This window comes from Mustela nivalis (genome assembly GCF_964662115.1).
Source record: "Mustela nivalis genome assembly, chromosome: 14".
Lineage (NCBI taxonomy): Eukaryota > Metazoa > Chordata > Mammalia > Carnivora > Mustelidae > Mustela > Mustela nivalis.
Window position 1 is genome coordinate 43738540 of NC_139033.1, and position 27435 is coordinate 43765974.

At 42.7% G+C, this 27435-nt stretch overlaps 2 protein-coding genes across 6 annotated transcripts; both read left to right on the forward strand.

Annotated features, from left to right (window-relative positions):
- The first annotated feature begins 4674 nt into the window (after positions 1-4674).
- On the forward strand, positions 4675-15577 carry RPL17 (ribosomal protein L17). 4 transcript variants are annotated; one of them, XM_082699271.1, is made up of 8 exons: positions 4675-4909; positions 11304-11415; positions 12156-12208; positions 12294-12334; positions 13255-13389; positions 13636-13734; positions 14532-14723; positions 15497-15577. In XM_082699271.1, the coding sequence occupies exons 3-8, from the start codon at positions 12169-12171 to the stop codon at positions 15542-15544; spliced, it is 555 nt and encodes a 184-aa protein (XP_082555397.1). In that variant the 5' UTR covers positions 4675-4909; positions 11304-11415; positions 12156-12168; the 3' UTR covers positions 15545-15577. The 4 variants fall into 4 exon arrangements, with proteins under 4 accessions (XP_082555397.1, XP_082555399.1, XP_082555398.1 ...); XM_082699273.1 differs by having other exon boundaries at positions 4736-4909; positions 11304-11694; XM_082699272.1 differs by having other exon boundaries at positions 4736-4909; positions 11304-11687.
- Positions 15578-16397: 820 nt separating this feature from the next.
- On the forward strand, positions 16398-21857 carry LOC309848099 (UPF0729 protein C18orf32 homolog). 2 transcript variants are annotated; one of them, XM_082699276.1, is made up of 4 exons: positions 16501-16544; positions 17080-17127; positions 19746-19936; positions 21160-21857. In XM_082699276.1, exons 3-4 carry the CDS (start codon positions 19772-19774, stop codon positions 21223-21225), a joined length of 231 nt encoding a protein of 76 aa, XP_082555402.1. In that variant the 5' UTR covers positions 16501-16544; positions 17080-17127; positions 19746-19771; the 3' UTR covers positions 21226-21857. The 2 variants fall into 2 exon arrangements, with proteins under 2 accessions (XP_082555401.1, XP_082555402.1); XM_082699275.1 differs by lacking the exon at positions 17080-17127 and having other exon boundaries at positions 16398-16544.
- Positions 21858-27435: the final 5578 nt, after the last annotated feature.

Below are 27435 nucleotides of genomic sequence, written 5' to 3' on the forward strand. Positions count from 1 at the left end.
CTGTCCAGGGGCCCAGGAGCCAACCCACCGAAAAGTATTATACAAAGCGCCAGGGAGATGGATGACAATGCTAAAAGACAGAACATTGAATATTCACGAGTAAAAAAAATCCCCAAAGACATTGTTTTCTGAGAAAATGGTCAGACTAATCCATATTGGCCAACTGAACAACCAAGGCCCACAGATTTTTTTTTTTCCCCAAGAGATTTATAGTGTCAACTAAAAACAGTTGTCTGGACAAACTGTCAGACTCCCACAGGCCCCATTTGACGTCTTGATTTGTCAGGTCAGAGAGGAGAATGGCCACTACTTTAAAACGCTGAGGGTTTGTGGTTTCCTGTTGCTCCCTGGAGATCTACATGTAAGTGAAATCCCAGAGGTCGCCATTACAGAGAAGCCAGTAGAAGGTCTTGGGGGAGTGGTTTTTCAGTCATGTTTGAGGAGCCCAAAGGCCTTTGCTCAGACGCGCCCACCTTCTTCACCTTTGCCAAACTCAAGACCTCAAGGCCTAAATATCTGCTAGTTTTTCTGGGGCTCTGCTACAGTTCAGTCTGGGGTTCCTGGCCTCCCCAAATCATCCAGCACCTCAGAGCCAGAATAATTCTCCTCAACCTGCTTTTGTTAGGTCCCTCCTGAAGAAAGCAGGCAACAGTAGATGGAGAAGGTGGGAGTGTGGGCTAGGCCCTGAGAGCCTTGCAAAAGCTGGAGTGAAGTTTCAGACCCAGTCATTAAACAGAGTGCCCCAAGGGGCGCCAGGAAATTTGGAGGTCACTGGTAAGCAGTCAGGAAGGCAGGAACATGCGGAACTGGCAGCTGAGATGGAATAAAAGAACATAGACATTGAGGGTAGATATGGGTTCAAATCCCCACCCAGCCCCTTTGAACCTTGCTTTTCTTATCTTTTCTTATTATTGTTTTATAATGCCTTCTGTGGTGGACACTTGAGATGTTTCTCTTCAGGAATGAAGGACCTTCTTCATCCTGAGGATGAGCTGAAGAAAATTTCTCACCCAAGGTCACATCTCCTTTCTGGGGAAGCCCACATCCAGTGACTAATCCATGGGTGGTACAGAACTCCAGCCCCCACTCAACTTGGGACAACTATGAAGGAACGTCTAGCTCCAGAGTTCCCCTAGGTGGGGTTGGGGTGCTGGCGGAAGCCTTCACTGGGACGCATCACAACCTACTTGGTCCTCTGATCAGTCCTACCTCCTTTCCATAACATTGAATCCATGAGCACCACTTAATCTCTGCCTCAGACTCTGCTTCCTGGGAAAAACTATCTGGGACACCCCCCTCATCCATTCAGGAGGTTCCAGAAAGCAGCAAGTGTAAAGCATCTAGTCACAACACCCAGCATAATGAATGTCAACCTCTTTCCCTTCTCCAAATTTTTTTTTCAAATTTTTATTTAAATTCTAGTTCATTTACCTACAGTGCGATATTGGTCTCAGTAAAACCCTTCTCCCGATTTAACCCAGCTGGACCCAGTACGTGGTCAGCCAAACCCTTAAAGGCTACTGTAACATTTATTCAACCAGTATTGACATCCCTCTGCCACAAAACTTTCATGGTGTCACGGAACACAGTCTGCAACTCAACATAAGATCTGAACACCTCGGGCGCCTGGATGGCTCAGTTGGTTGAGAGACTGTCTTCACCTCAGGTCATGATCCTGGAGTCCCAAGACTGAGCAGGGGCCTGCTTCTCCCCCTGACCTTCCCCCTCTCATGCTCTCTCTCTCTCTCTCTCTCATTCTTTCTCTTTCTCAAATAAATAAAGTCTTAAAAAAAAAAAAAAAGATCTGCACACCTCTTCAGGGCGTGATTCCTGGTTCATTTTACGACATCACCTACACTGTGTTCACTCCTTTATAGACTGTGTCTGTGTCTTGCTGTCTTCCTCATTAGACAGTGGACTGTCCCTTGGCATTATTATACACAGATGGTGCATGACCCCCCTGTATAGGCAGCACCTTCTTGGCCAAATGGATTCATGATGACAGAAAGAAAGAAATTGTTAGAAATCCATGGTTTGGCCGCTCAGTCTGTGGCACCTCCTTAAGGCAGCTCTGTGAGACTAATGCCCTCCCTGTTGGGATGCCTGAGTGTCTCACTTGATTAAGCATCTGCCTTCTGGCTCAGGTCATGATCCCAGGGCCCCCTGTTCAGCGGGGAGCCTGCTGTCCCTCCCGCCACTCATGCTCACTCTCTCACTTTCAAATAAATAGGTAAAATCTTAAAAAAAAAAAAAAAAAAAGACAACTAATGCCCACAGTCATTTAGAAGTACTGCAACTTCTAAAAAGAAGACTAATACTAAAAAATAATAAAGAAAGAAAAGAACACCTATTACACATGTATAACTACAAATTTTCATAAACTGGGTTAGTACACAGGTGAAGAAACTGTGTAACCAGCACCCAGATCAAGAAACAGAACCTCACCAGCATCCACCATCAGAAGCCACCTTGTACCTTCTTCCAGGCATTTTGCCCCCTCCAGAGGCCACCACGAGGCTGATTGCTTACAGAAAAGATTAATTATCTCTTTTATGTAAATGAAGTCTTATAATATAAATACAATATTTATAATATAAATATAATATTTATAATATAAATACAATCATACTCTCTTTGTTAAAGATTTTTATTTACTTGTGATTACTTGTTATTATTTACTTGTGTGAGTTAGAGGGAGAAGTAGAGAGAATCGAAAGCAGATCCATGCAAAGTGCCCAGCCTCACGTGGGGCTCGATCTCACGACCCCAAGAGCTGAAACCAAGAGTTGCCGCTTAACTGACTGAGCTCCCCAGGCACCCTGCAATCATACTCTTCTGTGACTGCTTTCACTCAACACTATATTTGTTAAGCACATCCCTGATTTTACATCCCATTGGGATATTCCCTGCTGTAATTTAGAAAGTATTTCCCATATCCTAAAACAATGCCCTCCGTGAAGACAGGGTACTAAACTACTGCTGGAAAAGTACCCCAAAATGTCCACAACTTTGCAACAGAATTTAGATAGGATGAAATGCTATGAAAAAGCTTCTTTTAAAAAAAGAAATCCATAACATGTCATGCTGTTAACCTAGGACATCCTTCTCTGAAACATAGTAATTTTCTGTTTGACAAGTACTAATGTAGCACTTCCCACGTCCCAGGCACTATTCTAAGTGCTCTACCAATAGGAACCCGTTTAATCCTCCTGACAGCCCTGCAAGGGTGGCTCTATTATCATCATTCCTATTTTACAGATAAGGAAAGACAAAGATAGGGAAACTGAGATGCAGGAAACTTATGTAACTTTCTCCAGGTCAGACGGCTAGTGAATGGCAGCCCTTGCCAAGGCGGCAGGAGACATTTGAAACTAGAAGTCCAGCTCCAGTGTCTATGCCCTTAAACACCACACTATGAAACATTCGAGATAATGCTGACAAAACTGAACTGAATGCTATGACCCCTGCATATTTAGGTGTATTAGGAGTACGTTCCTTCTTATGTTCCTTGCTGTGGGAAATCAGTCTTGCATTTTGCAATGCCTTCAGAATCATCTGCTGCAAAAACTTCTACTACCTTCTACTGCCAGATACTCTTCCTTCTGACCACAAGTCCCAAATTGCTCCGGATCTTATTATTATCCACTTGCAAGGTTGATCCTAGAACCCTCCAAGTCTCTGACTCTGAAAATCACATTAATTGGGGCCCACGCTCCCTGAAGTATTCAGTAAATGGCCTCTCTCCAAAATCCCTCGGGTGGTTTAAGAGAATGGGATTGCAAGGACATCTGCCTCACAGGGTCTTTGAGAAGACCGTCAAAGTTTGCTCAGTGAGAAAACCCATGTAAAATGCTTGAAACTAAGCCTGCTCTTGCCAAGTGCTGTCGAAAGTCAACCATGTTTCTTCCCATCACCGTTTCTGTAAAACTGCAGGCACCCACGCCATCTCCAAGTCCTCTCCCGCTACCAGTGATGATGTGCTCCTGCCTTGCTCTTGGGACACTTACGCTCCAGATCCATCTCCACTCTCCTTTGCAAGATCTCAGCTCTTAAAATTATGCCTTCTTTTTCGCAGAGTCAGTTTCTCCTCTCAGCTGGAGGACTCACAGCTGTGTACCTCTTTCCAGTGTTTCCCATCTTCTCAACTCTTCCCTCAATTAACATATGATCAAGAGAGCATTGCAAATCAATAGGGAAAACAAAGATGATTGGACAAAGAGAAAAAGGTATTTCAAGCTTTACAGCAGATGGAGACAAGATTCGAACATGAAAAATAAAACCGTGTAGTCTCTCCCAAATGAAAGAATTTCTTAAAATGGTCAGAGTAGAGAAGGTTTTTCTAACACAAAACCATAAAAGAAAAAAGAATGAGAAATTTGAAAACATAGAACTAAAGCATTTTGGGCAAAGTGAAAAGCACCATAAACAAAGTCAAAGTACAAATTACAAAGGGTAGGGGGGGTGTTGAGGGTGAATGGATATTTGAAACTCTTTTTGTCTGGGATTGTATTTCTTCTTTGGGGTTAGGGTTGAAGGGAAACAGGTTTTAGCTGAGAAACTTTTTTGCTAAAATTGTGTCTTGAAAGTTTTAAATAAGTAGCAGAAGGAGGGGAAGATAAGTAATCATGTCAACTGGGCGTAAAGTTGCTACCTCACTTCCATGTCTGCCCCAACGACTTCCTGTCCCAACCAGATTACAATAAGAACGGGAACTAGTCTCTGTATTTTGCAGGTTAATGAGCTACACTGGATTGGGTGCTAACCCAGGTTCCCAAGAAGGAGGGACACATACAGGTTCGTTCTACTTAGGCAACCGCTCTCTGGAAGCTTCCGGATCTGGACAGAGGCTGTAACTGGACGTCCCCATGGCCACGGGGAGAAGAGCCAACACACCCTATTGCTTTGGGCAGTGAGTTCACGTCTACCAACTAGCGGGGGGGGGGGGGGGGACAGCGGAGGGGGGACCTTCAGAAAAGGCAGGGGTGGCGGGTTGTGTGTGTATGTCTAGCACCCTTTCACACACCCCCACCTCTCCCATGCACCCCCACCCTCCCTCACCTTCCCTTACCTCCCTACCTTTCCACACCCCCATCCACCCACCCCCACCCCCACCAAGGGACAAATGGATAACCCCTTAGTGTATAAAGAGATTCTACAGATTAAAAAGAAAAAGATCATCAACACAGTAAAAAACAAAGAATATGAACAATTTGCAGAAAAGGAATACAAATGACCTTTAAATACTTTTTATTTATTTTACACCTTTTAATGGCTTTTTGTACACTTTTGAAAAGGTAAAGAGGTAAAAACAAAAGAAACGAAAAAAGGTAAAGAGGGTTGATAATCCACTGTGTTGTGAAGGCATGGAAAACACTGAGGTATTCTCAAACATTGCTAATGAGAATATAAATTTTTCTAAACCTGACAGAGTGCAATTTGACTGTGTATATCAAAGTTACAAATGTGTTTGCACTTTGATCTAGCAGTTCCACTTTGGGAAATTTATTCTACAAATAATCTCACATGTGCAAAATGACCTGTATACAGAGCAATTATTCCAGACTTGTTTTTAAAAGCAAAAGTTTGAAAACAAACTACATGTCCATCGGTAGAGATATAAATTATGCTTTGTCCATCCAACAGAATACAATTCCATTTTTTTTAATATTTTATTTATTTATTTGACACAGAGAGATCACAAGTAGACAGAGAGGCAGGCAGAGAAAGAGAGAGGGAAGCAGGCTCCCCACTGAGCAGAGAGCCCGATGTGGGTCTCTATCTCAGGACTCTGAGACCATGACCCGAGCCAAAGGCAGCGGCTTAACCCACTGAGCCACCCAGGCGCCCCCAACTCCTTTTTTTTTTTTTTTTTAATTTTATTTATTTATTTGAAAGACGGAGATCACAAGTAGGCAGAGAGGCAGGCAGAGAGAGAGGAGGAAGCAGGCTCCCTGCTGAGCAGAGAGCCCGATGCGGGGCTCGATCCCAGGACCCTGAGATCATGACCCGAGCCAAAGGCAGCAGCCCAAACCACTGAGCCACCCAGGCGCCCCGCAACTCCTTTTTTTTTAATGAAATAACATTACATACACTGATGTGGAAACTTTTTCCAAGGTTCCAATATTCCGCAAGGTGTGGAATAATGTATACAGTATGCTATTCTGGGAGCTTTTGTAATTCAAAGAAATTTTTGGAAAGGATATAATGCTGGTATTGGTGGAAGCCTTGAAAGTAGGGAACTGGGAGTTTTGGGGAGCAAAGGTATATCCGTGTGTTGGGGCTTTCATAACAAAGTACCACAGATTGGCAGGCTTAAATAGAAATTTATTTTCTTACAGTCCTGGAAACTAGAAATCCAAGGTCAAGTTGGGATTGACCTTGACCAACCCTGGGATTGAGGCAGGGTTGGTTTCTTCTGAGGCCTTTCTCCCGTACTTTGTAGATGTTTCCTCCTCAGTCTGTGTGTGTGTATCCTATTTCCTTCTTATAATAACACTACTCATATTGGATTACTAATCGAACTGGTCATCCATATAAACTCATTTTACTTTAATTACCGGTTTAAAGGTCCTTCATCCAAATACAGTCATATTCTAAGGCTCCAGAGTTAGGACTTCAACATATAAATTCTAGGGGTCACAGTTTAGTCCATAACAGAGGAGAACTTCATTTTCTTATATATCCTTTTGATTCTTTTGAATTAATTATGTGCATGTCTTACAAAATATTTTTTCCTCTTTTTTTTTTTTTTTTTTGAAGGTGGGAAACACACCTTTTTTTTTTTTTTTTAAAGATTTTATTTATTTATTTGTAAGAGAGAGAGTGAGAGCGAGCACAGGCAGACAGAGTGGAAGGCAGAGTCAGAGGGAGAAGCAGGCTCCCCGCGGAGCAAGGAGCCCGATGTGGGACTCGATCCCAGGATGCTGGGATCATGACCTGAGCCGAAGGCAGCTGCTTAACCAACTGAGCCACCCAGGCGTCCCTTTTCCTCTTTTTTTTATTAACATATAATGTATTATTTGTTTCAGGAGTAGAGGTCTGGGATTCATCTGTCCTACATAATTCACAGCGCTCACCATAGCACATACCCTCTCCAATGTCCAATGTCGCAGCCACCCCATCTCTCCATTACCCTCCCCTCCAGGAACCCTCAGTTTGTTTCCCAAGATGAAGAGTCTCTTATGGTTTGTCTCCCTCTCTGGTTTCGTCTTGTTTCATTTTTCCCTCCTTTCTCTATAGTCCTCTGTCTTGTTTTTCAAATTCCTCACATCAATGAGATTATATGATGATTGTTTTTCTCTGATTAATTGATTTTTCTTAGCATAATACCTTCTAGTTCCATCCATGTCATTGCAAATGGCAAGATTTGGGGTTTTTTGAAGGCTGCATAACACACACACACACACACACACACACACACACATCTTCTTTATCCATTCATCTGTTGACGGACATCTAGGCTCTTCCTATAGTTTGGCTATTGTGGACATTGCTGCTATAAACATTCGGGTGCACGTACCCCTTTGGATCACTACCTTTGTATCTTTGGGGTAAATACCCAGTAATGCAATTGATGGGTCGTAGGGTAGCTCTATTTTCAACTTTTTGAGGAACCTCCATGCTGTTTTCGAGAGTGGCTGCACCAGCTTGCATTCCCACCAACAGTGTAGGAGGGTTCCCCTTTCTCCACATCCTCGCCAACACCTATCGTTTCCTGACTTGTTAATTTTAGCCATTCTGACTGGTATAAGGTGGTTTTTATTTATATTTCCCTGGTGCCCAGTAATTTTGAGCACTTTTTCATGTGTCTGTTGGCCATTTGTATGTCTTCTTTAGAGAAATGTCTGTTCATGTCTTCTGCCCATTTTTTGATTGGATTATTTAGTTCTTGGGTGTTGAGTTTGATAAGTTCTTTATGGATTTTGGATACCTAGATAGATATCAGATACCTTTATCTGATATGTCATTTGCAAATATACTTCTCCCATTCTGATGGTTGTCTTTTCGTTTTGTTTACTGTTTCCTTTGCTGAGCAAAAGTTTTTTATCTTGATGAAGTCCCAATAGTTCGTATTTGTCTTTGTTTCCCTTGCCTTTGATGATGTTTCTAGGAAGAAGTTGCTACGGCTGAGGTCGAAAAGGTTGCTGCCTCTTACAAAATATTTTTAAAAGATTCTCTCATTCTTACATTTCCCTCCAGCTGCTGCCACTTTTCTCTTTTCCCTTTCACAGTAAAATTTCCCTTCTCTTTATTGTCTCCTCTGGCTCCAGTCTGGCTCTCAATCCTACAGCTCTACAAACAGTTGCGCAGAACACCACTGACCTCCTTTCTATAGAATCTAATGGTCACTTTTTTGTCTTTATCCTACTTAACATCACAGCAATGAAAGGAGCTTCTCATGGACTCCATGATAACCAAATTTTCCTGGTATTCCTCTTTCCTCATTGCTCTTTCTGAGTCCTTTCTTGCTGGTCTATGCCCCTTCCTCAACATCTACATGGTAGAGTGTGTGTTTTCAACTGTAGACCCTGTATTCTTCTCTATCCACACTCTTGGCCTAGGGCAGAGGCTCCCAAACTTTCTGGGTTCAGAATTTTTCAGTATTCATAGGACAAAAGTAATACCTAACATTTCCATTTCCTAGTTAGTTCCCAAAAGTTAATAAATATATCCTATTATAAATATTATATTTATATTTATAGTATATATTTTATATTATATATTATCATATAATATAAATATTTTATTTATATCCTTGGTAGCCAACTGAAAAAAATAACATGCATAAAATGAAGAAAAAGATTGTATTTATTTCTTAAACTTACTTTATTCTTAAATAACAATTCATTTTGGGGCGCCTGGGTGGCTCAGTGGGTTAAAGCCTCTGCCTTTGGCTCAGGTCATGATCTCAGGGTCCTGGAATCAAGCCTCACATCGGGCTCTCTGATCAGCAGGGAGCCTGCTTCCCCCTCTCCCTCTCTGCCTGCCTCTCTGCCTACTTATGATCTCTGTCTGTCAAATAAATTTTTAAAATCTTAAAAAAAACTTTATTTACTTCTTAAATAATAATTTCTTACTAATGAGATATGTGCATCTTCTGGGCATTGTACAAATCTGCAGACCTTGGGATCCTATTGGACTCCACCATCTTCATTTCCTCTTCATGATGATTTTTACAGAGTACTTTCTTTTCATCACAGCAACCACAGAAACCCCACCTTTGCAAAGATATAATGGATCAAAAGGAATGTAGTAAATATCTAATGTTGAAATTATGAACTAACTCTAGCAAGTCATTTGCATGATGACTGACCCACATCAAGTATTGTTGTTTCCCTCAAAAATTGAAAATATCCCACAGATATTAGATTTTATAGAATATGAAAAGAAGAAATAATACCGATCCTTCACATGCTCTTCTTCTTTTTTTTTTTTTTTTTTTTTGAATTTTACTTACTTATTTGACAGACACGGAGAGAGCAGAAGCAGGCAAAGTAGCAGGGAGAGGGAGGAGAAGCAGGCTCCCCACTGAACAAGGAGCCCGATGTAGTCTCCTTGACCCCAGGACCCTGGGACCATGACCCGAGCAGAAGGCAGTCGCTTAACCAACTGGACCATCCAGGCATTCCCACACACTCTTTCATAAAACAGAGGAGGAAAGATTTCCTGACTCATTCTGTAAAACTAACGTTACCCTAATACCAAAGCTGAAGACATCACAAAAAGCTGTAGTATTGCTGTGAACAGAATAATGAGAGAGGAAGGAGTCCTCAGGAATACAGCAAGGTGAAGGATACAAGTTAAAAATGTAGAAATTAGTTCTATTTCTACACACTAATGATGAACAACCCAAGAATGAAATTAGAAAATAATCTCACTCAGGCCTCCTGGGTGGCTCAGTCACTAAAGTATCTAACTCTTGGTTTCAGCTTAGGTATCTCATGATCTCAGGGTCATGAGATTGAGCCCCCCCACCAACTCAGGACAGTGGGCTCCGTGCTCAGGAGGGAGTCTCCTTCTCCCCCTCTCCCTCTGCCCCCACCCATTCATGCTAGTTCTGGTGCGCCCACAGGCACTCTCTCTCTCTATCTCTCTCAAATAAATAAATAAATCTTAAAAAAAAATAATGTCACAATAGTATAAAAAGACTAGTGTTGCCTGGGTGGCTCAGTGGGTTAAGCCTCTGCCTTCTGGCTCAGGTCATGATCCCAGGTTCCTGGAATCAAGCCCAGCATCAGGCTCCCTGCTCAGGGGAAAGCTTGCTTCTCCCTCTCTCACTTCCTCTGCTTGTGTTCCCTCTCTCGCTGTGTCTCTTTGTGACAAATAAATAAATTCTTAAAACAAAACAAAAAAAAAGAAACAAACAAACCCTCTCCTTTCGGGTCAACTGATTGTCAATAAAAGTGCCACAGCAATTCAATAAAGACAGTGTTTTCAACAAATGGTGCCAGAAAAATTAAATATCCATATGCAAAAAGATTAATTTAGACCCTTATGTCAAACAAAACTGAGTCACAAAAACTAATTCAACCCAAATGTAAGAACTTCAACCGGGGAGTAATTTGATGTCTGGGGCTAGCTCAAGCAAGAGACGTGGAGTGGAAATTTAGTTTGGGCGTTCTTAGCCTGCGGATGAAGCATGTGAGGGATGCTCCATCCTCTAACCGGCAATGGGATGGAGTCCAGGAGAGCGATCTGGGACTGAGGTCTCTGGAACCCAGGTCAAGGAACAAAGAGTGCTTAGGGTATTGTCCAGAGTTCTTTCACCTAGAGTTTTAATTTGCTTGGAGTGCCTTCTATTTCAAGGGCGCCATTGGTGGTGTTAGGCTAAGTGCTAACACCACCAATGGCTGTGAGGGAATAACCAGATAGATGACTTGGGTGAGAAGAAAGGTAAGATTGCGCCCAAGGGTTTTTCTGCACCATTAGAAGATCGAGAAGTGTCACTCTTCAACCACTGCAGTACAACTGACTGGGTGATATTCCCGCCCCCCTGAGAATTTTCTGATTATTGTAATTACATCCCATCCTTTGCATCTTCTTAATTGTCCATTAACTAATCACTTTTAGGAGTACATGATCACATAATCAAATCTAAAAAATGTTGGAAAATAAATGTCTCGTCTCTATCTAATAATACGTAATCCTGTCCTAGAACTACAACCCTGTTTTTAATTGACTGGTATTTAAAATCCATAACTTTATTTCGGGATACCAGAAAAAGGAGAATTTTGAGACATTCCCTAAAAGGGCAATTCATTTCCAAACCTTCTAAAACATATTCCACACTCCCTTTCTCCTAGCGCTCCGCCTCCTTTCGAATCACGTTTCTCGGCTGGAAATCTCGCGAGAGATCGAGTTCTCATGAATTCTCCCAGGAGCCACCGGGCTTCCTCTTCCTCTCAGCGGCCTGGGGTGAGTGAGTGTTTGCCATGTCTCCGGACTGCCGAATCCCCCGGTCATCGCCGCCATCCTGGCTTCGGTGGCGCTAATGTCTGTGCCCCCGGGAGGAAGGCGTCTGCGGCTACTGATTCTTCGCTGAGGGCGATGTCCTTTGGTGCAGGGGGACGTGTCGGAGCAGAAGGCCGCGATGGGCGGGAATGGGGGTGACGAGGGGTACGGGCGGCCTGTCGTCAGTGCGGTTTCTGACTCCGGAAAGCCTGTGTCTTGCGATGAGTGCTGGCCGGGTACGCGGCGCGTGTGTGGCTGCAGCGGGAGAACGTTTTGGGGGGAATTAAAGTCGGGTTGAGCCTTTACCCGTTTGAACGGGTGTTTCAAGTTCGCTGGCGCTTATTGTAATGGCCCAGAAGGACGTGGGGAGACGGCGGCACCCCTAGAGAGGGAGCGCCCTGCCATGCCGAGGCGTCCAGTCCTTTTACTCCTGAGGATCCAGAGCGGGGGTTGAAACGATTTTCCTGCGGAGGGTCAGAGGGCTGCTGGGTCCGTGTCCTTAGTCTGTGTCAGCATTGCCGCAGCCCCTGGTAGATGCCGGGGGAGAAAAGGATGGCCGCGATGATGGCGTTTCTTAGGACACCTTTGGATTAACCGTGAAAACAAGCACTTTCTGAGCGGCCGTTGGTAGGAGTGCATACGTACTTCCCCTGCCTCGGTTACAGTAAATACGTGTTGACAGAATTCCTCCCCCTCCCTTCCAGGTGACCTCTGAAAATGGTTCGCTATTCGCTTGACCCGGAAAACCCTACGAAATGTAAGTGAACAATATATTCTTCGTGGGGGCGGGGTAAGAGGAACAACGAGCTACCCAAAATTAACCAAATCTTTACGTTTTTTAGCATGCAAGTCAAGAGGTTCAAATCTCCGTGTTCACTTTAAGGTATGGGAATCCACTTTTACGGTCTAAGAGTTGTGTCACATGTTCCAGGGCATCCCCCCCCGCCCCCATTCTGAAAAGGTGACTGCAGTGATGCGTTTCTTAGGACACCTTTGGAATTACCGTGAAAATGAATCCGTTCTGAGCGGCCACCTTTGAGACATTGGCTCTGTAATTGTCAAATAATGAGCACTTCAAGGTTCCTGGAATTTGGTAAAACTACAAGAGAACCACTTAAGCTAGTGTAGAGATCAAAATAATGGAGCACAAATAGTTAGGACATGATGGGATTGAAAACGTACACTTCATGGGAGTTTGGGATTTATTTTCCTGTAACTTCAAGCTAATTCTCCGTGGCTGGCTGGCTTTCTTTCTTTCTTTCTTTAAAGGATTTTATTTATTTATTTGAGAGGGAGAGAATGAGGGCCAGAGACTGAGAGGGGGAAGGCCCAGGGAGAAACAGATTCTCTACAGAGCAGGGAGCCAGATGCAAGACTCATCCAGGGACTCCAGAATCATGACCTGAGCAGAAGGCAGTCTCTTAACCCAGCTAAGCCACCCTCCCTGGCTTTTAATCACAGATTTTTTTTTTTTTTCTTCCCTCACTACATTACCTCAGCCTTGAAGAATGGGAAGTCTTTGGGGCACCTGGATGGCTCAGTTATTAAGCATCTGCCTTTGGCTCAGGTCATGATCCCAAGGTCCTGGTATCAAGCCTCCAGAAGCCTGCTTCTCCCTCTCCTACTCCCACTGCTTGTGTTCCTCTCTCACTGTGTCTCTGTCAAATAAATAAAATCTTTAAAAAAAAAAAAAAAGGTGGGAAGCCTTTAATTCTGATTCAGTGTAGACATTTTGAAAAACCTAGAATTGAAGAATTGTTATCCTTTAACATGGGTAACTCAGTTTTTCCTGTTTTTACTTAGAACACACGTGAAACTGCCCAGGCCATCAAGGGTATGCATATCCGAAAAGCCACCAAGTATCTGAAAGACGTCACTTTGCAGAAGCAGTGTGTGCCATTCCGTCGCTACAATGGTGGAGTTGGTAGGTGTGCCCAGGTGAGACTTCTTAGTTGCTATCTGAAATGACATTGTAACAGAACGTGATTGGGTGGGGCAGGAATATTTAGACTCTGCCTTTAATCAGGTTCTTCCTGGTTGCTGTGATGACCAACTTAGGACACCTTTGGATTAACCATGAAAAAAAAACTGTGTTCTGAGCAACCTTGGTAAAATAAATTCATCTTGGTTGTAACACTGAATTAAATCGGGGGAATGAGTGATCACCTCTTGGATTTCTTTCAGGCCAAACAGTGGGGCTGGACACAAGGTCGGTGGCCCAAGAAGAGTGCTGAATTTTTACTACACATGCTTAAAAACGCAGAGAGTAATGCTGAACTTAAGGTACCCAAACCATTAACATCTTTATATGTATACAACCTGGATGGTTGTTCAGTTACTGGTGCTGTTGTCCCAGATTTATTTCTTTTGTCTTGATTTTCTCAGTAACTAAATTTCCCATTAATTTTTTAATTTAATCTCTACCTCATATTTCCAGAAGACCAAAATTTTGTCAGTGAAGATCTTCAAAAGCATGGTGTTAAATCTTAACTTTTCCCCTATAAGCTCTCCTATATTTTACTCAAGGGTTTATAACGTCTCTAGTACGATAGACATTTTTGGTGATACGAGTTAAGAATTCACAAAATTTTGTAAATACAAACAGTAGAAATCACTTGGAACAAATAGAGATTGCTTTAGTAGTGGTTAATATCATTTGCTGCCTATGTTCATAATGGAGAAACATTAAATTTCGTTAATAAAGGGGTCTGTCTCTTCTGTGCATTAGCCATTACCCTTTGCATTTGGAAATCTAGGCCAAATGTAGGTCTGGCTATATATAACCCTTCTAGCTGCTGAACCCCTGGACTGAAATCCTGTTTTTCATCAAGGCTTAGAAATTAACACTGTTAGATCTCCCCTTAATGACTTTCAGGGAGGCCACTTACAAACTGCATATAGCATTGGGTTTTGATAAGTTACTTACATTTAAGGAAAGATGCTTAGAATAAAGGTAAAAACAAGTGTTTGAACAGTTTCGCTATGTAATTAAGAATTGCCTTGTAAAGGTAAGGACTTGAGCCAGCGATAGGGTTAGTGGTGCTGAGATAAAGGTGTTGATTTTGTTCTCGCTCTTCCAGGGTTTAGATGTCGATTCTCTGGTCATTGAGCACATTCAGGTGAACAAAGCCCCCAAGATGCGGCGTAGGACTTACAGGGCTCATGGTCGCATTAACCCATACATGAGCTCTCCCTGCCACATTGAGATGATCCTTACTGAAAAAGAGCAGATTGTTCCTAAACCAGAAGAGGAGGTTGCACAGAAGAAAAAGGTAAACTGCTCAGTCTTCGTCAGTTTTGTTTGTTTATGATACTGGCTTTTTTGTATTACATTATATCAGAACTATGTAATTATCTGCTGATGGCCCCACCTACATGTCCATAGCCACTTTAAATGCAATATGGGCAAAAAATGGGCCCTTCCCCTCTTCCTCACCTCTCCAAACTAATCTTGTTTTCAGTAAATGATCAGTTTACTGTTCTTTTCTACTGTTAAGAGTTCTTTAAGCTGGGAACCTGGGAGTGATTCTAGACCCCCTCCCTTCATGCCTAATGAATTTAAATTGTGTTGATTTTACTGCTTAAATATATTGTTTCCCATTCTATTTTTTTTTCTTCTTCTTCTTTAAAATTTCATTTATTTTCTTTTAGAAAGAGTTGGGGGCGGGTGGGGCAGAGGGAGAGACTCTTCCAGCACAGAGCTCCTCTCCGGGTTCGGTCTCATGACCCTGAGATACAGAGCTAAAACTAAAAGTTGGACACTTGACACTTAAACGACAGAGCCACCCAAATGCCCCTATTGTCTTCCATTCTTGTTGCCACTTAGACGTGGTCTCGATGCCTCCAGTCTGCAGCAGACTTCCTGCTTACTCTCATTTCCTTACATCTCTCCCTCCCCCTGTGCCATTTCTCTATGCCAAAAGACTGGACTCCCTTTACATTAACATCGCCTATTTTTCCTGAGTTACAACCTACTTCTTTAAGATGTAGTGCAAGTTGCTCCAGGAAACTTGTAACAGACCTTTTATTTTTATTTCTTTCCCAGATATCCCAGAAGAAACTGAAGAAACAAAAACTTATGGCCCGGGAGTAAATTTGCACAGAATAAATGCAAATAAAAATAAAAGAGAATGTTGGTTGTCTTTTATTATTAAATGTATTTCAAGTATCCTCACAAAATGGATCAAATGAGTTTTCTTCTGATTAGAATTAGAAACATTCTTCTGTTTGTCCTGTGCCATTAATTGTTGCTAACAAACATGCTGTTTTGAATTTCTTGGTGCTTTGCATAATGGAATTCGAGCCTGGGCCTATTTCTGAGTTTTATTCCAGCCACTTTGAACACACCGTACAGTTAATCCAATTACGGTTCACTAGCTTTTATTAGATTCAATTATGCATCCACTGCCAGGTAAATTTTTCAACATTCTTCATTATCCAAAAAAGGAACCGTGGCTGTAGTCTGCCGTCACTCCTCACCAGAACCTGTCCAGTCCCGAGCAACCCGTGTGTAGACGTCTGTGTGTGTGCCTATCCTGGCCATTTCGTGCAAACAGTTCTCTTTCACGGACTTGAACTGCATGACGTTCTCATTTCTCCTGGGTCCACACCCAGAGCGAAGTGCAGGACAAATGCGAGAAACTGCCAACGCTTTCCTACCAACTGAGGGTTCCAGTTTCTCCCGTTGGCTTCCCGCTGTCCTAGTCGGTGTAAAGAGGTACAGCGCTTTAAAGAACTTCGACCTAGTGAAGAGCCTCGACTGCTCTGAGTGACCGCCTAGCCCTCCCGTGCAAGTGCGGTGACTTCCCGGATGGTGAACCACTTCAACTTTTCTCACGGTCTCGGATTTTGCTCGAGTATTCGGGGCAGAGAAGCCCCGCTCTTCCTCGCCTTCCGCAGGGCTTGAGCGCCTGGTGGCTGCGCCGGAAGCCAGGCCGCGCCTCCGCTTGCGCGTCACCGTTACGTCCTGGGCGCCCTGCGGCTTACGCAGGCGCGCCTTTGTCGGGCCCCTTTTGCAGCGCCCATTGGCTCCGCGGCAGCACGTCCCTCCCCACGGAAGTGCGGTCATCTCCACTCGGACCCGGTGGTCGCAGGTGAGTGGGGTCGGGTGGGCCCGGACTGGCGCCTGGGGGTCGGGCGGAGGTGGGAGATGGCCCTGGTGCTGTGGAGCCGCTTCGCAGGCTCCAGCCCGGGCGGCGCTGAGCGAGCCCCACCGGCTCGCAGTTGGCCTGCTCTGCGCTCCGCGCGGCCTGCCGGCGCTCTTGGCTCTACCCTGCGTGGCCCTCCAGACGCGCGCCCCTGCCTGCTCTTTCCACCGCCCCCCGCCCGCCTGCTGGCCTGCGTCCCGCCTCTGTCTTTCTGTGCGTTTATTCTCTCGGCGTGTATTGTCGGCTTCACTTCGCTCCCCTGTCATCGTCACCAGCATTCGCTCTTACTCTCTCCTGTCTTTTCAGGCCTTGTCTTGGACTCCCCCTTCCCCGTAAAATGATGTGCTAAACTGGGTTACTTGGAGGGAGGTGGCGTTCCCCCGTGGTACCTGCCCGATTTCTCATAGAGCCTCACGCTTTTCCTCTGTATTCCATTGTCTGGGTCGAAGCCGAATGAAAGAAAATCTCTCTCTTCCAACAGTGTAAATCCATTTTGCTCGCTTTGTTGTACTATCTGAGAATTAGCTTGGTAAGAGCAAATAAAATATTTTATCAATGTATCCTAGCCACCTTCTATACCCTTGTAAGCTATGTTTTCCACATGTGTGAAGTAAAATCTCACCCTAAGGAGTCATGTAAGGATTAAGGGAGAGAGGAAATACAGTAGTTTCATCATGAAGAGAGCTAACAATGTTTATAAAAGCCATGATTATGACATAAGTGATTGGTAGCACTTGTTCTTGAGAATTTAAAACACTGTAAAATAGGTAAAAATGAATCTGTGGTGGACTTCCAGTCATTAACTTAACCTAGCCCTCGGAATACTATCATTTGTGTGGAAGGGTTTATGTTGGGTTGTGAAGGCTTGATAGGAGGGGAATAACTTAATCACTGTATTTTTGCTAGGGAAAAAGGCAAGAGCATTGAGCTAGGAAACTAGAATTGGGAATTCTGGTCTCAGCCAACTCGGGTTACTATTTAGCTCTGTGTGAACTTTGGACAAGTTGCAACGTGTGCGTGCGTGTGTGTGTGTGTGTGTGTGGTAACCACCTTTACATAGCATTTAATACACGCACACACTCTTCTGAGCTTTATATTCATTACTGACATATCTAATCCACATTTACATCCTTGGGAGATAGGCTATTGTCTTCATTTTCAACAGGAAGGCATCAAGGCAGACTCCTTAAATAAATTGCCCAAGAACACCATCTCTAAAGTGGTGAAAGCAGGCTTCAAATCTGGGCAGCAGCAGCCAGTCCGCTCTGATTATTAGGCTCTTGTGTCTGTAAGAGTGCGAGATCTAAACCAGATCACCTCTGCATCTCTCGAGGTCAAATTCTAAATGTCTATGACAAAAATAATGATTCCTTGAAAAATGCTAAAAAAGACTCAGTGCTCATTTTGACTGATTCCAATTAGAAAATATGCTCTTTAAAATTTTGAAACAATATTTTGGTAAATTCTTAAATTGTTACTTTAGTTTGACCAGGGGACTGTTTTAAAGAATCCAGCTATGAATCCTTTATAAAACAGCTGATCAATCCTTAATATACATTTATGTTTACTTGTTTATAACTCTTATAATTCGTTTCAAAGTGCCATTACTTTGGGTTATCTGTACCACTGCTCCCTTGTGTTGTGAATATTTAAATTGCTTTAGTGTAGTCATGGTGCTGACTCCTTTGCCAGCAAGCTACTAAATTTATAATATTTTGAAAATTAACATCCTGAATTATTAGCTTTATGCAGTGTTCTGAAGCTTTTTAATTTTTCAGGCGTACACTAAGGGATTAAAAATCCCTATAAATTTAAGAGGTCTTTAGTTCAATAGTACATTATGGAAGTAGTATTGGTTCTTTTTCTAGAAATTGGTGATTTGAAGAAATTCCAAGATAATTTCTAATCTTCAAGGAAATTAGAGGTGTTAACTTTTTTAAAAAAGATTTTGTTTGAGGGATGCCTGGGTGGCTCAGTTGGTTAAGCATCTGCTTTCAACTTTGGTCATGATCCTGGGGTCTTGGGATCGAGTCCTGCCTTGGGCTCCTTGCTCAGCAGGGACCCTGCTTCTCTCTCTGCCTGCTCTGCCTGCAGCTCTCCATGCTTTTGCTCTCTCCATAACAAATAAATAAATGAAATCTTAAAAAAAAAAAATGTATTTGAAAGAGAGCCCCTACGCATGCATGGGGGGAGGGGCAAAGGGAGAGATTCTCAAGCAGACTCCCTGCTGAGCGCTGATTTCCCAGCTCAGGAGCTTGATCTCCTGACCTGAGCTGAAACCAGGAGTCAGACCCTTAAATGACTGACCCCCAGGCCCCTCTAGAGGTGTTCATTTTTTGAAATGGACAACGTACTTAGAACAATACTAACACCAAATAAAATATTTTTATTACTCAGTTTATTAAACCGAAAAAAGCAAATACATCAAAGGAGATTTGTTGTCTGGGAATGTCCTGCTGGTTTGCAGGACTTTCTACAGGTCTTTCAAAGTGGTATCTTTTTTTTTTTTTTTTTAATCAGCAGTAGAACTCCAGTGCTGTTTCTTTCTTTCTTTCTTTTAAGATTTTATTGATTTATTTGAGAGAGACACAGCGAGAAAGGGAACACAAGCAGGGGGAGTAGGAGAGGGAGAAGCAGGCTTCCCGCAGAGCATGTGGGGCTCGATCCGACCTGAACCGAAGGCAGACACTTAACACCTGAGCCACCCAGGCAACCACCAAAGTGACTTAATGAATTTATTATTACAGGATTTGCCCTTAGCCTTGGAGGTTTAGCTAATAAATACTGTCAAGTCTCTGAAGATGGTGAGGCTGAGTTTTGAGAATTACAGGAGTTGATAAAGGCAAAGGGCCTAACTGGCCAGTACCCAGCAGAAGTTAACATCTTAGCTTTATCCTTAAATTTATGGTTGGGAAGCAGTGATTGGAGAGGTTTGGAGGCAGGCACCTCACTGTTATTTTCATGTCTACCACCTCTTATTCCTTTATAGAGAGCAGCGCTTTTATTTAATAGTCTTGTGCATTTAGCCAATAAATAATTTAGATTTTCCCTTTAATGTAGAAATAGTCCTTTCAAGAATCTTCATCTAGGTAAATGCGTTTAGTTGTTGTTCTGTGATAACCTGATTTGCTTTCTCTCGCACGTCAGCCGCTCAGGAGCTCCAGCCTGGGAGGATGGTGTGCATTCCTTGTATCGTCATTCCGATTCTGCTCTGGATCTACAAAAAATTCCTGGAGCCCTACATATACCCGCTGATTTCCCCCTTTGTTAGTCGTATGTGGCCTAAGAAAGCTCTTCGAGAATCCCACGATAAAAACAAAGGCAAAGTAGACTGTAAGGTAAGAACATTAAAATACCTTGACTCAGGGCAGCTGGGGAGGCTGGTACAGTCAGGGGAAATTACTTGCCTTGGAAAAGGCATGTTTTTGGAACCAGAAACTTCATTAATGTGTTTTAATTTCTTTTTTTCTCTACTTTTGTTGTTGTTGTTAAAGATTTTATTTATTTAGAGAGAGCGTATGAGCCGGGGATGGGGTCGGGGCAGAGGGAGAGATAGAGAAAGAATTCTAAGCAGTCTCCATGCTCAGCATTGAGCCCTTTGTGGGGCTCTCTCCTATGACCCTAAGACCATGATCTGAGCCTAAATCAAGAGTTAAACCAACTGAGCTACCCAGGCGTTTAGGCTTATTTTTTTTTTTTTAAGATTTTATTTATATATTAGAGAGAGAACATAAGGTAGAGGGAGGAGGAGAACCAGGCTTCCCACTGAGCAGGGAACCTGATGAGGGACTCCATCCCAGGACCCCGGGATCATGACCTGAGCCAAAGGCAAACACTCAACCAACTGAGTCACCCAGGTGCCCCAATTTCTTTTTTTAAAATAAAGGATTTAGGGTGTTTTTTAAGTAACATTTGGTTTAAACTAAGGTTTTAAACTAAGGTTTTAAACTAGACCTCTGATTAGTGTGTTTGTTCCTTGTCTTATAGCCAAGATAATTACCAATATTTCTTGGCTGGGAAGAATAATAAATAGCTAATGGACGAGAAGAGATAATACTAAAATATGCCAGTTTCACTGATTGATAACTTTGGTAAGAGATTTAGTTGGAGGGATCAAAGAGATTTTTAAAAAAACAAAATGGGATGCCTGCATGGCTCAGTCAGTTAAGCATCTGCCTTCGGTCAGGTCATGATCCCAGGGTCCTAGGATTGGGTCCCCTCTTGGGCTCCCTGCTCAGCTAGGAGCCTGTTTCTCCCTCTCCCTCTGCCCCTCCCCTAGCTTGTACGCTCTATCATATAAATAAATAAAATCTTTTAAAAAATAAAAAATAAAAAAACAAAATGAAGTTATTTTTTAAAATGAATATTTGGACAACTATTTTAGCATTGGTTCTTGTTAAGTCGACTTCACCTGTGTTTTGTACTAATTTAGCCTTCCTGCACATTTCTAGAAGCAGAGTTTTTTTCATTCTTAAATTTGTTGTTGGTTTTTAAAGAGACGATTTCTTATAATGAGTTGTAATAATATCTAAAATGTTCTCTTTTTTTTTTTTAATTTTAGGGTGCAGACATAAATGGATTACCAACAAAAGGTCCGGCGGAAATCTCTGATAAAAAGAAAGACTAAAGTGATTGTTCCAAAGGATCTCATTGTTTTAAAAATGGACCTGATAATATGAAGCACCTTGCTTGCAATTGTCTCTGACCTTTTTCTCTCTGAGACCAGAATTTGGAATAGATAGCTTAGATACTCACCTGATACTAATCAGGAAATACATGATATTTATATTTTAAAAGTGTTTAGTTATATTTAATGATCTCATTCCTGAGTTCCTATTTCATTAAAGTAGCTTCCATTTCTATTATCGCAGTTATGAATAAGTAGAAGGTTTGTGCCAGTAGACACTGCTACTGAACTAGTACTCAAAAATCCTTTTGATTCAGGCTCTTCGAATTTGAGCGGAGTACAATGTTACTGTGAAACAGTGCAGTGAGACTGTGTGGTGAAAGGAGGGGGTTTGGGGAGATGATGAAGACTTCAAATATAAAAATATAATTACTGTCCAGTGGAACGGAGCAGCCTACTTCTGATAGTAATTCCTGCTTATGGCTCTGAGGAAAATAGAAAAGACGGGGAAATCGGGAAAACGCCTTTGAAAAATGGAATACCTTTTACAAAAATATCTAATGTACATTATAAAATTCGAATCCTTGTTGCATTCCTTCTGTTCTTACAAAGTATATTAAATATTCAGTTTAGTTTGTGGTTCTTTTTTCCTTTGCAGTTTAAATATTTAAAACGGACATCTGTTGCCCTATCAAAAAGCACAAATACATGGTGATAGCATCTGCATAGTCCTACAACAACAATCTTTTCTTTTTTTAGTTTTAAAGATTTTAGGTAGGCAGAGGCAGGCAGAGAGAGGAGGAAGCAGGCTCCCTGCTGAGCAGAGAGCCTGATGTGGGAGGGGCGAAGGCGGAGGCTTTAACCCACTGAGCCACTTAGGTGCCCCAGTCTTGTCTTTTTTTTTAAAGCGTACATTGTATCCATTGTTTCACATAACAAGACACTCCAGAATTCAATGTTTTTTTAATGCAGGACTGGGTAGTTCTTTGCCTACTTTGGGTCTCCATATGGTCTTTCATCCCTGTCCTCCTTCACATAAGTGTGGGGATGTATAAATACTCAGAGATGATGAGCCTTATCTTTGTATTGTATGTATTTCTTCTCTGTGGGGTTAGAAGTCCTCAGTCCTAATTGAGGCTCTGTTAAGCTGTGTGGATGGTTAAGTCATTGACCCATCCTTGATTTCATTGATACAAATGATTTCATTTGGATACAAATCAGTAGCTTCTAGTTTTTCTGCTCCAACCCACCTAAAGGATAAATCCCCTTTAGCAACTATATTCAGTTCATAAGATTGTGGTGGGGGTTTTTTGCAGAGGTAGCCCCTGATTATGTTTTTTTTTAAGGTATTAAAAGCTATATTATAAAAAAAGGAAATTTGGGGGCACTTGGCTGGCTCAGTCAGTGGAGCTCGCAACTCTTGATCTCGGTGTTGTGGGTCCAAGCCCCACGTTGGGTGTAGAGATTACTTAAATTCTTGGGAAAAAAAAAAAGTTCATAGTAAAAGAATGCAAGGACAAGTTAAATGAACAGTTAATGTTCTTTCTCTACCCTTATTCTAGCTCCAAAGATGTAACCACTGGAAGGTATCTGTGTACCTTCTACCAACTTTTTTTTTTTTTTTTTTTAAGTAGGCTCCACACTGGGTGTGGTGCCCAGTTCAGGGCTTGAACTCATGACCCTGAGATCAAGACCTGAGCTGAAATCACAAGTCACATGCTTGACTGACTAAGCCACTCAGATGCCCCTCTAGCAGCTTTTCTTAATTTGTTTTTATTAAATATATCATTTCTTTAAAAGTCATCATATTTTAAGTCTTACTATGTCATACTTCCTTAGTCCCCAAAGGCATTACTCATTTAGCTGTTGCTGTGTCTTGTTTATCTCCATATTTCTAAATAATAGGTAAAAATATACTGCTATTTCTGGAGTTGTCAGCTCTTACTTTCTGCCATGGTTCTGATACTGTGGTCTTACACTGTAAGTCCCTCTGCTTCTACACCTCCTTCTAATATGTTTTTGTAAATTTGGGTTGTCATTAATTAGTATATCATGAGTGCACCAGCTGCCTTCCATTTGCCCCTCCAAATCTGCTGCCTTTACCCTACTTTGATGCCCAAGAAACTATATGAACTACACCAACAGACTCTAGACTCTCTTTGAGTTTTCCCAGTGAGGCTCTATAAGGGAGGAAGGGAAGTAAAGTGGAAGGTCAAGTTATTACTCCCTCTGCTGCCTCTCTCCTGGTTCTCTTCTCGGTAATTGTGTTCCTCAGCCAAAAGTCCTGCACCTCAAGTTGGCCAACTGTGTGTGACTTCATTTGCCACTAACTTCTCCTTCACTGTCCTTTTGGGCCTGATAGGGGTGATCACATCTCTTACTGCTGGTTCTGGGTTACTGTGTTATCTCAAGGGTGCCATCCACTTTCTGGGACGCTGACTTACACAATTAGCATCAGGAACTCCTCACTGTAGAGTATGTGCATGGACTAGTCTCCGCTTACCATCAGCTTCTACGGTTTCCGTTACCTGCTGTCAGCCACGATCTGGAAGCAGGTAATCCTCCAGGTGTATGGTCAGGTCAACAGTAGCCTAACAGCTACAGCACAATGCCAACTCCACCTAATTTCACCTCATGTAGGCATTTTATCCTCACGTCATCAAAAGAAGAAAGGTACAGTGAAGTAAGATATTTTGAGAGTGATCGCATTCACAGCTTGTTACAGTAGGTGATAATTGTTCTGTTAATCTCTTACTGGAATTTATCTTAAGTTGTCTTAAAAATTTTGTTTATTAGAGCAAGAGTGGGGAGAGGGGCAGTAGGGGAAGCAGACTCCCCATTGAGCAGGGAACCTGATGCGGGTTTCCATCCCAGGACCCTGGGATCATGACTTGATGATCATGGGATCATGACAAAGGCAGACGCTTAGCAACTTAGCCACCCAGGTGCCCCGCTGTATCTGGTTTATGAATTTAACTTTGTCATAGGTACATACGTGTAGGGAAAAACAGTACGTCTAGGGTTCGGTGCTATCCATGGTTTCAGGAATCCACTGTGTGTCTTGGGATGAATCCCCCACACATAAAGGGGGGACTACTGTAGTGTGAGTGTGTTTCACATACAAGCATTGCTTTCCAGGAGTTATTAATGACCTCTTTCCCCACACACATCCTCTCCTGACTTGTTGCGGAGGACTGGCATGCAGGGGTGGTTTGGGGGACTTTATCTCTCTGTGCTGGATCTCTTGATTCCTGGATCCCCACATCCTCTTTCTTCATTTGCACTCTCATTTTTTTCTGTAGCACACCAGTTTTCTAATTTAATAGTCCTGGAGGTTGAGTATGAATAATTTTGAAAATTTCCCTGGATCATGCGGGTTCCTGGAAGCCCACCTTCCTAAGAATTGCTGGTCTTCTGAGGCCTTTGCCCTTCTTAACAGTCATACCCAAGCACTGGTTCCCAGTCTCGTGTTTTCCAAACTAGTAAAAAAAAAAGTTTTTTAAAGGGTTGAGCGGACTGATACTAATACACCATTGACAACGTTATTTGGCCTGCTAAGAGTATTTTAAGAAGGTATAATAGATTATCACCATTATTTCATAAGACATTTTGACACCAAAAGAATGAAAATAGAATAAAGGAAAACAATAGCCCATTAGTTTGAATAAATGTATGAAAAATTTTTGTGGAAAATTCACTGTTTTGTCCATAATTCTATGTCTTTTTTCTTTTTCTTTTTCTTTTTTTTTCTTTTAAGATTTTATTTGTTGGGCTCCTGGGTGGCTCAATCATTAAGCATCTGCCTTCAGCTCAGGTCTTCTGAGATCAAGCCCCACATCGGGCTCCCCGCTCAGCGGGAAGCCTGCTTGCCCTCTCCCAATCCCCCTGCTTATGTTCCCTCTCTCTCTGTCTCTCTGAAATAAATAAATAAAATCTTTTAAAAAAAATTTTTGAAGAGATTTCATTTATTTGAGAGAGTATGCTCACGAGCAGGGGGAGGGGCAGAGGGAGAAGGACAAGAAGACTCCCCACTGAGTGCGGAGCCTGATGCAGGGCTCCATACAGGGCTCCAACCTAGGACCCCGATATCACAACCTGATCCAAAATCAGACGATTAGCTGTCTGAGCCACCCAATTGCCCCTTTATTTTTCTTCTTTTTATAGTTGACTGGTAAAAACATCACCTACCCTTGCACTGGATTTGGTAGCCACTGTTCTATACCATACAAGTGTTCTCTTGTCCCAAAATACCAGTCCCACCATCCGTCAGTCATGTTTCCAGGGTGCATTTCTAGTAAAAGCTACTGTGTTAAACACAAACACCTGGCACTGTGCACGAGTATGTCACTTGTATGATCTTATCTGCTTCTTAGAAAACCTTGAAATCCAGAGAAATAGGAACATAGGGTTTGAATATGTTACATGGAGCGTCCAGGATTTCAAAACTATCCTCTTAGGTCTTAAAATATTGATCCTTTATGGAGCAGATACAGCTCCTAAGACCTGCAAGATCTCAGTGGGAGTAACTGAGCAGAAATGGAGAGCGGAGTGTGCGCCGGGCAGTGTTCGTGGACCTGTTTTCAAGTTTCAGTTTTGTTCTCCTTGCACCAGCTTGACTGACTGACCCAGTTTTCAGTGGCTTATTTTTGCCTTAGCTCATTTTAACAGCACTTCCGGTCTCTCTGTGAGACAGGCTCATTTTCCCAGCTAATTCTTCAAGGCTCACCTGAAAGACTCAGTTTTTGTCCCATTTTCTTCACTACTAAGCTGCCTTCCTCAGAAACAGAGGTGAGTCAGCACTTCCTCAAAGCGACTACCCCTGACCAGTTGGTCAACTTGACAGACTGACAGGATAGAAAAGTACTTTTTTAACCACTGATCTTAAGCCTTCTGAACTCTCTACAGCTAAATGTCCTGAGTGCATTCATAATCAAAAGGAAAGAAGGTCCCTCATAGTTTCCTCCCCAGGGAGCTACTGGCTTCCATTCTCAAAGCCTTATTCATTGGCAGAGTGACAGCTTTTTAAGACAGAAGACTTTGGGGGTGGCTCAGCGGGTTAAAGCCTCTGCCTTCGGCTCCGGTCATGATCCCAGGGTTCTGGGATCGAGCCCCACATCGGGCTCTCTGCTCAGCGGGAGCCTGCTTCCTCCTCTCTCTCTCTCTCTCTCTCTCTGCCTACTTGTGATCTCTGTCTGTCAAATAAATAAATAAAACCTTTAAAAAAAAAAAAAGACAGAAGACTTTGGGTAAACCTAAATGAAGCAAGAGGTTAAAATTAAGTAGGTAAGAAACTGTAGGGAAATGGAAGGGCCAGTGTGTGGTAGAGTAGACACAAAATACACTAAATACTCCAAATGCTGAGCTTGTAAGGATTTCTGACTACCTCTAGACCAATGCTCTCATTTCTACTATGGTTAAGGGAAGTAGCCAAGATTCTGGAACAGGGCAAGAGTGGGGTTTCCTGTAGGATTGCTATGTACAGTTGTACTGTACGTGCACTGCCCAACTTCAGAGGGTACCATTCACATGGACAACAATGTAAATGATGCCTTTAGACTTATGCATTGAACACCCACAGCTACAGACAGAAGTCCTGCTCCTCACTTGTAATTCAGCAGGTGATGTTTCATACTTACTTGGTGTGTTCCTTTTCTATTGCCGCATAACAGATTATCACAAATTTAGTGGTTTAAAACAGCACAAATTCATCACCTCACAGTTTTTGTAGGTCAGAAATTGATGTTGTATGGCTGGATTCTCCGCTCAGGGTTTTACCAGGCTGAAAACAGGATGTTGGCCGGTCTGCGGTTCTCATCTGGGCTCCCAGGCTTGCTGCTTGTCAGCAGAATCCATTTTCTTGCTGTCATAGGACAGGTCCTGGTTAGCTAGGGATCACTGTTAGCTCCCAGAGGCTGCTTGTAGCTCTCGGCATGTGGCTCCCATAGACAGCCTACAACATGGGTGTTCGCTTTCTTCCAGGGCAGCTGGAGCATGTCCCTCTGACTTCTAATCTCCCTTGATTAAATTAGATCTGCCTAAATAATCTGTTTTAAGGTCAGCTAGTTTGGGACCTTAATTACCTCTGCAAAATCCCCTCAACATCTGTGCCTAGGTTAGTATTTGATCGGTGTTGGGAAGAAAGTGTGTGTCTCTCAGAGGCCAGGTATCCAGGGGCACCATCTTAGAAGTCTGCCTACTACACTTGTCCCC

Excerpts from the sequence above, each read along its gene's own strand:
- RPL17 (XM_082699271.1), top strand. The coding sequence starts at position 12,169 with ATGGTTCGCTATTCGCTTGACCCGGAAAACCCTACGAAAT. Across the intron at positions 13,735-14,531 it reads AGAGTAATGCTGAACTTAAG|GGTTTAGATGTCGATTCTCT; the intron begins GTACCCAAACCA and ends TCGCTCTTCCAG. Across the intron at positions 14,724-15,496 it reads AGGTTGCACAGAAGAAAAAG|ATATCCCAGAAGAAACTGAA; the intron begins GTAAACTGCTCA and ends TTTCTTTCCCAG.
- LOC309848099 (XM_082699275.1), top strand. The coding sequence starts at position 19,772 with ATGGTGTGCATTCCTTGTATCGTCATTCCGATTCTGCTCTGGATCTAC. Across the intron at positions 19,937-21,159 it reads AAGGCAAAGTAGACTGTAAG|GGTGCAGACATAAATGGATT; the intron begins GTAAGAACATTA and ends TTTTAATTTTAG.